General features: G+C 39.1%; 1 protein-coding gene across 2 annotated transcripts in view; it reads left to right on the top strand.

Moving 5' to 3' along the window:
• The first annotated feature begins 2,722 nt into the window (after window positions 1-2,722).
• The window catches only part of saal1 (serum amyloid A-like 1), a 29,392-nt gene continuing 20,457 nt past the window's right edge, over window positions 2,723-11,657 (top strand). For both annotated transcript variants that reach the window (XM_076990936.1, XM_076990935.1), the window contains exons 1-7: window positions 2,723-2,900; window positions 3,313-3,521; window positions 3,882-3,983; window positions 6,058-6,141; window positions 6,391-6,470; window positions 7,338-7,397; window positions 7,561-7,676. In XM_076990936.1, the coding sequence (XP_076847051.1) occupies window positions 2,897-2,900; window positions 3,313-3,521; window positions 3,882-3,983; window positions 6,058-6,141; window positions 6,391-6,470; window positions 7,338-7,397; window positions 7,561-7,676 (655 nt within the window). In that variant the 5' untranslated portion in view covers window positions 2,723-2,896. The remainder of the gene's footprint in view (window positions 2,901-3,312; window positions 3,522-3,881; window positions 3,984-6,057; window positions 6,142-6,390; window positions 6,471-7,337; window positions 7,398-7,560; window positions 7,677-11,657) is intronic.

Raw genomic sequence — 11,657 nt, 5'->3', positions numbered from 1 at the left:
GGCTGGGGAGAGGGAAACCTGGACCTCTTTGCTTAGGCTACTGCCCCTGCGACCCGGACCTGGATAAGCGGATGAGAATGGATGGATGATATTATTATAACCTTGAAAAGTTTTCATAAGTCCTCCAGGCCATAGGCTTCATTAAATATTGACCTGTCCACACAGGTCTCCTTTTCACTACCTTTAGTATAAATTCTGCGTGCTCCAATAGACACTTTATGGACATTTGTTTGTTGAAAGCTGCATGATTATACAGATAATTAAACAAATATGGTGTTTCAAATACCCCAGAGGAAGAAAACCATATTGTGTAAGACAGCTGTCCTTTTGACAGATTTGGAGGAATATTCTTGCTTCTATGCTACTTCTAATGAAAAGAGGCAAAGAAAATTACACAAAACCCAAAGCATGGATGACTCCAAGGAATCAAGGACCCAGTAATTTGTCAGATGAACCCTTATTGGGTAAGTGAAGGGTATCGTAATCATTTCTAAACTTAAACTTGTGTATTTTTATTATATTGTCCTCTACTGGGACAATACAGTGGGGTGCGAAAGTTTGGCCACCCTTGTTAATTTTCCTGATTTACCTTTATAAATCATTGAATGTTTTGTATTAAAAAATTCAGTTAAATATACTGTATCATATAGGGGACAAATACAGTGATATTTGAGAAGTGAAATGAAGTTTATATGATTTACAGAAAGTGTGCTATAATTGTATAAACAAAAGTAGGCAGGTGCATAAGTTTGGGCACCAAAAAAAAAAAAAAACCATAACTCAATATTTAGTAGATCCTCCTTTTGCAGAAATTACAACCTCTAAACTCTTCCTATAGCTTCTAATGAGAGTTTGGATTATGGCTGAAGGTATTTTAGACCATTCTTCTTTACAAAGCATCTCTAATTAATTCAGGTATGATGGTTTCCGAGCACGGACAGCTCTCTTTAAGCGACACCACAGATTTTCAATAATATTCAGGTCTGGGGACTGAGATGGCCATTCCAGAACGTTATACTTGTTATTCTGCATGAATGCCTTAGTAGATGTTGATCAGTGTTTAGGGTCGTTGTCCTGTTGGAAGATCCAGCCCTGGTGCAGCTTCAGCTTTGTCACTGATTCCTGGACATTGGTCCCCAGAATCTGCTGATATTGATTGGAATCCATGCGTCCCTCAACTTTAACAAGATTTCCAGTCCCTGTACTGACCACACAGCCCCACAGCATGATGGGACCACCATCAAATGTTACTGTAGGTAGCAGGTGTTTTTCTTGGAGTGATGTGTTCTTTTTCCTCATGCATAACAGCCCTTGTTATGGCCAAATAACTCTATTTTAGTTTCATCAATCCATAGCACCTTACTCCAAACTGAAGCTGGCTCGTCAAAATGTGCTTTAGCATAGCTCAAGCAGCTCTGTTTGTGATGTGGGTGGAGAAAAGGCTTCCTCTGCATCACTCTCCCATACAGCATCTCCTTGTGTAAAGTGCGCTGAATAGTTGAACAATGCACAGTGACTTCATCAGTAGCAAGGTGATGTTGTAGGTCTTTGGTGCTGGTCTGTGGGTTGACTCTGACTATTCTCAACATCCTTCGCTTCTGTTTATTTGAGATTTTGTTTGGTCTGCCACTTCGAGCCTTGACTTGAACTGTACCTGTCTTCTTCCATTTTCAGTCTCACACTGGAGACTGAAAGCTGAAATCATAATTTGAGTCACCTGTGTATAGAGGTCAAGGGTCACTGATCTTACCAAACCAAATTTGAGTTCCAATAATTAGTTCTAAAAGTTTTGAAATCAATAAAATGACAACAGTGCCCAAACTTACGCACCTGCCTATTTTTGTTTAGACAATTATTGCACACTTTCTTGTGTTTGTCCCCTATATGATATATTAAACTGATTTTTTTTATCCAAACATTCAATGATTTATTCAATTTATTTATTCAATGATTTTTTAGGTAAATCAGGAAAATGAACAAGGGTGCCCAAACTTTCACACCCCACTGTATAAGTCTTGGTATATTTGCTTTTAATCATCTTGCATTCATATTGTACATTGCACCATGCACTTCTGAACGAATAAAATCTAAATCTAAAAGAGGGCAGGTCAGTGCTGAAACATCCCCTCCCAGCACAAAAACCTTCCTTGATTTCAACTTCTGATTTAGCACAATCTGCAGCAACCTGCGAAACATAACACGCTCAATACATAACTTATAAACCTGTGCATAAAAAACCTGTGCTTTGTATTTGACTTTGCCTGCTAACTTTTGATTGTCTTGAAACTGCCAGTCAATGTCTCGATTAGAGAGACTATCACAAAAAATATAAGTAGACAGTACATAGTACATACATAGTCCTCTTGGCCTTTTTACATATTAAGTAACATATTAAATATGTTTAATGACTTGTCAGATGTTACATATTGTTATTGTTGTTGTTGTTTGTGAAGTCAAAATGTAAACAATTTCTATAGCAATATTATATTTTGAAAATTCATATAAAGTGATCTTGACAAAACCCGGACATAAATCCTAAAAACCGGATTATCCTGTTGAAAACCGGACTAGTAGCAACATAGGTTTTTTCTATGCTGGTTTTGCTATTTCCTATGTTTTCCTCCTCAAATTAATTTTATCCAAATTGCTTAAAAGCGGTAGGTGGCGACATACGCTAAATACTGACAGGAAGCGGTAAACTACCAAGTTAGCTACCAATGAAGAAGAAGATCGTGTCGTCATCACCGTGCGCGAGGTCTTATGCAGCGTTCAGTAGCTACAATCGCGTCTTAAACAGTTTCGCTGTGCCGTTGATATTGTCTTTTGTTTAGAAACTTCGTTGGATTTAAACTTGAATCACTTCACTGAAGTTGGGAATTTTGGTATATCGGTGTTAATGGGTGAGACATTGTCTGAAAATTATAATGCGAATAATGAACAAATAATGAAGTCCAAGTTAAATGACTAACCGAGCCATCCTAGTTTATTTGGGTTCTAGTTGGATGCTATCGGTATCAGTTAGCTGTTGACACACCTGCGGTTAACATGAGGAATACTTCATAAAACAATCCTTTGATACTTTAACTCCAATATGAAGACGATTCAACTATCATCACCCTTTAAGGATGGAAAGACCGTTTACCTTTCATTCTATATTTAGTTAGATAGCAATCATCTAGCATATCTAGATTAAATTAAGTTTATTTAAAGGTAGCATTAGATAATTGGTCTTAACTGGGTGGTCGAAAATGTATGTTGGATTTCGTGATCATTTCAGACGTTAATGGTTACATATCGACGCCGCATTTTCAGATCGTAACGAGAGCTGTTCTGAAGAGGCGGATGACAACAGGTCCAGTCGGTCATCGTCGCCCCTCGACTGTCCACAGACCCCGGAGATGGATCGTAACCCCTCACCGCCTCCCGAGAGAGGTGATGAGACTGGCGAAGAGGCTGATGCTATCGGGGAGACCGTGTACAGCAAGCACTGGCTCTTCAGTACCTTAACCAGCCTTATTCAGGTATACAGAGATTTTTCAGAACATACGCATAGTACGAATATAGCTGATGTACAATTCTTGATTTACATTTATGGCATTTGGCAGACGCCCTTATCCAGAGCGACTAACGTTTGATCTCATTTTTATACAAGTGAGCAATTGAGGGTTAAGGGCCTTGCTCAGGGGCACCTCAGTCATGGCCTCAGGTCTGGGAATCAAACCCACAAGGCCAGTTCCCTACCACCAGGCCATGACTGCCCAAAACGCTTGATCATATTTGGTCCCTCTATCGCTGGGGAAAAAAAAACTAGTGACAGCTCTATCTCCATCGGCCAATACCAGGAGGTGTTCGTTTTTGTTTGATTTGCTTGTTCCCTGTAGATGGTGACAGAGCACGAGTCACAACAGGGAGACAGTCTGGAAGAGTTATCTGAGGAGCATGAGGATGAGCTGTGTAAAGTCTGGGATATGGCCATGGACAAGGTTTAAAATACTTTATACCTTATACAGTGGGGAAAATAAGTATTTAGTCAGTCACCAATTGTGCAAGTTCTCCCACTTAAAAAGATGAGAGGCTGTAATTGACATCATAGGTAGACCTCAACTATGAGAGACAAAATGTGAAAAAAAAAATTGAGAATCATTTTGTCTGACTTTTAAAGAATTTATTTGCAAATAATGGTGCAAAATAAGCATTTGGTCACCTACAAACAAGCAAGATTTCTGGCTGTCACAGACCTGTAACTTCTTTTTTAAGAGGCTCCTCTTTCCCCCACTCATTACCTGTATTAATGGCACCTGTTTGAAGTCGTTAACAGTATAAAAGACACCTGCCCACAACCTCAAACAGTCACACTCCAAACTCCACTATGGTGAAGACGAAAGAGCTGTCGGAGGACACCAGAAACCGAATTGTAGACCTGCACCAGGCTGGGAAGACTGAATCTGCAATAGGCAAGCAGCTTGGTGTGAAGAAATCTACTGTGGGAGCAATAATCAGAAAATGGAAGACCTACAAGACCACTACTAATCTCCCTCGATCTGGTGCTCCACGCAAGATCTCAGCCCGTGGGGTCAAAATGATCACAAGAACGGTGAGGAAAAATCCCAGAACCACAAGGGGGGATCTAGTGAATGACCTGCAGAAAGCTGGCACCAACGTTACAAAGGCTACCATCAGCAACACACTACGACGCCAGGGACTTAGATCTTGCAGTGCCAGACGTGTCCCCCTGCTTAAGCCAGTCCATATCCAGGCACGTCTGAAGTTTGCTAGAGAACATTTGGATGTTCCAGAAGAGTATTGGGAAAATGTCATATGGTCAGATGAAACCAAAGTAGAACTATTTGGTAAAAACACAACTCGTCGTGTTTGGAGGACAGTGAATGCTGAATTGCATCCAAAGAACACCATACCAACTGTGAAGCATTGGGGTGGCAACATCATGCTTTGGGGCTGTTTCTCTGCAAAGGGACCAGGACAACTGGTCCATGTACATGAAAGAATGAATGGGGCCATGTATTGGAAGGAGGTTTGCACCCAAAATCTCACATCAGCAAGGGCAATGAAGATGAAACGTGGCTGAGTCTTTTAGCATGATAATGATCCCAAGCACACTGCCAGGGCAACAAAGGAGTGGCTTCGTAAGTGACATTTCAAAGTCCTGAAGTGGCCTAGCCAGTCTCCCGATCTCAACCCCATCGAAAACCTTTGGAGGGAGTTAAAAGTCCGTGTTGCCCGCCGACAGCCCCAAAACATCACTGCTCTAGAGGAGATCTGCATGGAGGAATGGGCCAACATACCAGCAACAGTGTGTGCCAACCTTGTGAAGACTTACAGAAAACGTTTGACCTCTATCATTGCCAACAGAGGATATACAAAAAAGTATTGAGATGAACTTTTGTTATTGACCAAATACTTATTTTCCACCATTATTTGCAAATAAATTCTTTAAAAGTCAGACAATGATTTTCTCAATTTTTTTTTTCACATTTTGTCTCTCATAGTTGAGGTCTACTTATGATGTCAATTACCGGCCTCTCTCATCATTTTAAGTGGGAGAACTTGCACAATTGGTGACTGACTAAATACTTATTTTCCCCACTGTACATGCATTTAGACTATGCTATACTGTGGAAGCTATGTGTGATTGTCACTGTACCTACTAAATCTATTTAATTTCCTTTGCAGTTATTTCTGCAAAATTCAACAATAACACGAATGAGTGCTTGTGTAGCCCTTGATGTGTCTTAAATCTGTCTGTGTTAAGTAAATATGGTTCACTTGACCAGGAATAACACGTTTAATTTTGTGCTAATTAATTTGGCTTTGAAAAATTCTGCACTCTTTAGCTGAACTGTCATATATGAATGTTTGTGGTATCACCAAATAGTCTTTAACTTTTGAACAGGTTAAACTGTTTAGACACTTGCATATCATTTCTTTTCATTGCACTTCATTTATTAAGTCACTGGCATTTTCAGAACTTTAACCTTCATCTATTAATTTATAATCCTTCTGCCTTCACTGTGTCTTGAACATGCATGTTGTCTCCAGGATGTGGCTGGCTTTCTACAGGAGTTTAAAGCTCCAGATATCCTTTTGGGAGTGATTACCAAGTCTCGTAGTTCACGGCTTACTGTAAGTTTCAGTGTCACTCATCACAAAAGGTTTACTAGGTATAAATATGCACCGTGTTCCTTGATGTATCACTCAGCACTGTTGTTCATTGTATTTGACTGTGATTCACAAATTCTACTGTGGAAAGCAAAGTCATGATTGTGGATATAAGCAGCCAAACCTGTATTATATCCATTATCAGCTCCTTCCACTGGTCTCAGTTTTTACCTATTAGGAGCTGGTTATTCATTACCACTTCCTCTGTTGCAGGAAATATGTGTTGGAATATTGGGAAATATGGCATGTTTTCATGATACCCGTGTGTCTCTGAGCCAGAATGCTGACCTAGGGTACGTAAACATCTATCATTCTTTCCTTTTATTCAATGTGTTGATGCACATTTGTAATGTTCGGCCAGCATGAATAAGTACCGTGCAAAGATTTTAGGCATGTGTGGGGGAGGGGGGGGGGGGAATGCTATAAAGTAAGCATGGTTTAAAAAATGTAAGCATTCTTTATAAATGAACAAAATGCAAAATGGCCAGAAATCTAAATCAAATCAACATTTGGTTCTATTTTGAACATTTAATTTGTATTTTGTTGATTAACACTTCTGTTTGTGAAAGCATTCTTACTTTACAGCACTTTTCTTCTCAACACTTCTGCACAGTACTATAGGTCATCTGCTTTGGAAGATCATATTTCTGTATATCAGGGTGTCCGCGGGGTTGTAAAAAGTATTAAAAGGTAGTAAATTCAGATGGCCAAAATTAAGGCCATTAAAAAGTATTAAATTTTCGAATGCTCATCCAACTGCCTAGACGTTTTTGAATTTGTGTTAAATGACTTTCTCCTAAAATTAATTAAATTAGATTTATTTATATGTTGCTAGCAGTGATATCACGTGATGTGACCTAATGTTTGTCCGCGCACGCGCCAGTCACCTAAACACCGGCTGGTTTGCCGCCAAACCTGTTAGCGAAACTATGGGATTTAAGACTGGTTTAGGCCAGTGGTTAGCAACAACTGAGAGGCCACTTCAGGCGCCACTTTAAGTCATGCTGGTATTAAAAAATATTTTGTAGGTATTAAAAAGGTATTAAATTCAACTTAAGAATCTCTGTATATACCCTGATCATGTAATACAGTGATCATGGCCATTGTTTTCCTTCTTTAATTCTTTCTCTTTCTACATCTTTTCACATCTCCATCACTAGTGCGGTGCTGCTGTTGCTGCTGGGTGATAATGACCCCCCCACATTGCTGGAGACATGCAGGTAAGAAACCCAAACAGTACAGCACTTTATAATGATTTAGCTGACATTACTGCACTGAACAGGCTGTAATACATAAACACCTGATGGTATATCATAGACACTATAAAGGGAAGTCCATTCTTATTTATGCAATGGCTGTTTCCATCATCACCTATCTTTTCAGGCTTCTACTAACCTGTGTGTCCCAACCTGATGTTGCCCCCTTGTGGCTAGAGAGGATACAACAGCAGACACACACGCGCAACAACCTCTGTTTCATAATGCGCAGTTCCACTAATGGTAAGTGACGGCCAGTACTATCAGAAGGACCCTCAAAACTTGTAATGGATTTTTTTTAGAGTTTGATTGTAATTTTCCAGAGTCATACATAAACAGTACCAGAATAAATATAAGGTGTGCAAAGGCTGGATACTCATGGATAAGAGGCCTCTTGAAACATGGCCCACCTGGTGAGTTACTATCAGTCAATAAACATCTAAATACAACGATACACCCAATAACTGATTGGTAGCCAGTATGTAAAGCAATAGTTAAGATGGACCTACTAAAGGCTGAACCAAGTCCTTCAGTGTGTTTACATAAGACAACATAAAGTAACCAGGTAACGGGTACGCTGTGCTCGTCTGTGTTGGCCACTCCTTTACCGGTGTTTGTTTTCTTTGCTTATTCTTATTTTTGAGCTCATTATTTCCTCCGTGTCTTGCTCTACACTTTTACATCTTTGGATTAAACAGATTGCTTATGGTGGATCTATTCTGAGTAGCGCGACTTTACTACAACTTCTCACTCAGCTTAGCTGGTGGCTTATGTGTTTACATGCGAGCGCTCTCTCTGCATCGATCAGTTAGTTCCCTGTGACTCAACACGAGTGAGTGAGTTTCCCTTCTCTCAGTCTCTTGTCTGTTACCAGTCTGTGATCGGTAATATCCATTGCCGTTTGTCAGTCTGTGTTTCTGGTCAGTGTCTCGGGCTAACACAGCGTAAGTATTAGCTTCTCCACTATAGTTGTTGTGGCTGTTATGCTGGTCTCTGGTTTTGTTGAGGACTTCCAGCGAGTTTACTCCCTGGGAGAACTTTACACTCTGCGTTTTCTTTCTCACCTCGATGTCCTCCTGCTAACTGAAACCTGGCAATTACAACATGACTACTACTATTTAAATGCTGCTGCTCCACCCGGGTTTAAACATCTCTCTGTCCTTAGTGGTCGTGGCGGATGTTTAGCAGTCAGGAGGTTTAACAACAAAATTACTGTGCGTGTGATTACGATACAGGAAACGGTGCACTTTGAATGCATGACTGTTGAAATTACTGGTTATAATTAATCTGTATTTCGTTTAGTCTACCGTCCCCCTAACAGCTCTATCTCGGACTTCATGAATTTGGTAAAGTTCTTTCTTACCACTGTTAGCCCCTTATCAAATTCGTACAATTTGCTTTGACCATTCTTAATGAAATTTCATACTCGGATAGAACACATGACTTTGAGGTCACAGGTCAAGGCTGGCCAAGATTGTCCAATAGGGGGCTCTATTACATGGCTTTTCTATAACATGCTTTAACTGTGCCGTTTCAAAACATTTGGCCACTAGGTGGCGCTATTTGTGAAAATCATGCATAACTCCTCCAAATTTTGCTTAGGAAAATGCAACTCAATTCCTTTTATTCCTTGCAGTACACCTGACCACTTTGTATTTACAAGTTCTATTAAAAATGCATACTTTTGTCACTTTCATCAATTGTTTTAAAATAGCACTTTTCAAATTAGTCCTAGGAATTTGATCCAATGATGGCAACATTGGTATTGGCATAATTTGTAAGCTCTGTAGGTAATGCTACATTTTTTACCTTGGTCCATTTTCCCATTATATCATTGTGGCTATGCCATATATGACCTATATGGCTGTAACTCATAAACAATGTAAGTGATCAACTCTCAATTTGAAAGACTTTCATAGACTGAGGCCCTTGTGAGGTAGGCGAATTTGGTTCAAATTGACCTGTCAGGGGTGCTACAGTCCCCGAAATCTTAAGAACTCATGCTGCAATCCTGTTATGCAGAATACAGACAAGTAATAGGTCTTGTATGATTCAGATGAGGTAAATAACTTTGCAACTACATCTCATAACAAAAGTAAACAGCCTGACCAGAAATGAACCTTATAATTCACTAAAATGCCATTTCATTACTGTAATATCGGTATGGAAGTTTGGTCTACTGGCCAAATACTGGAACTGACTGAAAAGTACATGCTTACATGAAACACCACACACACACACACACACACACACACACACACACACACACACACAAAGCTAATCTCAGCATGTGATTTAGTGCTATGATCTAAATAATTTTGCCAATACAATTTCTTTTTATCTTTTTGGGTCTTTATTGCCTCAATTGAATCAAAGATTTATATTCATCACTGATGACATGTGCAGGTCTCATTAGACACAAAATGCACTGTATATATTTAACATATATCTAAGAGTTGTATATATCTAAGACAAACAAATAACCCTAATGATTGTTTGTGTGTGTGTGTTCTCACTGTACAGATGAGTAAATTTGGAGGACTATTTTCAATTAACAAACTTCTTTCACGCAAGAAGTGCAAAAAGTGGCATATTATTTGGGCAGTAGATGATACAGTGAGACAAAATATGGAATGCGCTTATAGTTTTTAGACATTTCCCTAAAAAAAAATACAGAACATTGTTTTAAGGCCAGAAGATCAATGTTTACAATACATGACAAACATATTTTAAAAAGGCTCGTTTTGATCACTCATGACATGTAGAGACCTCTTCAGACAGTCTATGGACAGTATGTATGTGCACTAAACAGACTTATTACACCTCACATGCTCAAAGTGCATAAGGCCTCTGGACTGGATAACTCAAACACACACGCACACATATATACATATGTGGACAGTTATGCATGCATCCACATGGTGATGCACATATGTGCAATACATACACAAGCAGTGTTGGGTAAGTTACTTTAAAAATGTAATTCGTTACAGTTACAAGTTACCTTGTTTAAAATGTAATTGTACTGTAACTTTTCCAATTAATTTTAAAAAGTAATGTAACTAATTCAAAAATTTGCTTGCTCTGCACATATCTATTAACCATCTTTACTTACACTAGTTGTAAATAACTGCATTTTATCTCAATACTGCATTCTATACAATCTGCACATGTTGCACTTGATTAGATACCAAACTGCATTTCATTACTTCATACAAATTTAATTTAAATGTATTGCTTGTTGAACGATAGGTCTAAGATAGGTCCAATCAATGATAGGCTAGGTCGTGTCATAGGCATCGACAAACGTTTTCCCAACACCAAACAGTCATAAATATTCATTTGATACCGTCTGTCATTGTCTATAATGTCATGTATGATTCCAAGGAATACCTGTTTAGGACTTTAAACAGTTAATTTGGTTAGCCTGTAAATCAAGCTAGCATGCTAAAGGACAAACACTTTCAAGTGAATGGTAGTTGCTAACCCAGCAGGTGGCTAACTATGGAAACCAGTGTTTGACGGTCAGCATACCTTGCTGTTAGCTCGCTTACAACCTCAATAGTGCAGGGTTGCCAACTCTCATGCATTGAGCGTGAGACACACGCATTTGACCGTTTTCACACGCTCTCACACCACACTTGCGATGTCTCATGCCGAAAAAAAAATCTAGTTTATTATGCTGCTTGAGCTGAAACTGAACCACGCGCTTGCTGCTCCAACACAGAAACAAGCGGGAAACAGCGATTATAGGGCGCAAAGCAATAAAAATATCAATAAATATTTTGCAAAGGGTTTGTTTATATTTTTTTTATGTAACAAATTGTAGTTTTTTATATTTCCAGAAGTAACTGTAACTGAATTACATATTTTCTAATTGTAAATAACGAATTAGTTACACTTTTTTTTATAAACATTTAATGCAATTCGTTACATGTAATTCGTTACTCCCCAACACTGCACACAAGCACCCATGCACACTCACCCATGCACTCACACTCACCAAGCTAGAATGCTAAATCTGAACATTTGATTCACAATCAATTTTTTCATTATTATTTATATTGGCCTTAAGGGACCTTGGGCATTTTCAAATAGGTTGATGCATATTCAAACATTTACTCACTCACTTAAAATTTTCTGCCACAAAGAAATGCTGTCTGAGGTTCCAATCACACCCAGGACCGCCAGAGGGCGCCATCACCAGAATACTGACCCGCACAC

This window comes from Brachyhypopomus gauderio, unplaced genomic scaffold, assembly GCF_052324685.1.
Source record: "Brachyhypopomus gauderio isolate BG-103 unplaced genomic scaffold, BGAUD_0.2 sc79, whole genome shotgun sequence".
Classification (NCBI taxonomy): domain Eukaryota; kingdom Metazoa; phylum Chordata; class Actinopteri; order Gymnotiformes; family Hypopomidae; genus Brachyhypopomus; species Brachyhypopomus gauderio.
Note: the sequence above shows the minus strand (reverse complement) of the source record. Positions and strands in the feature narration are given on the sequence as shown.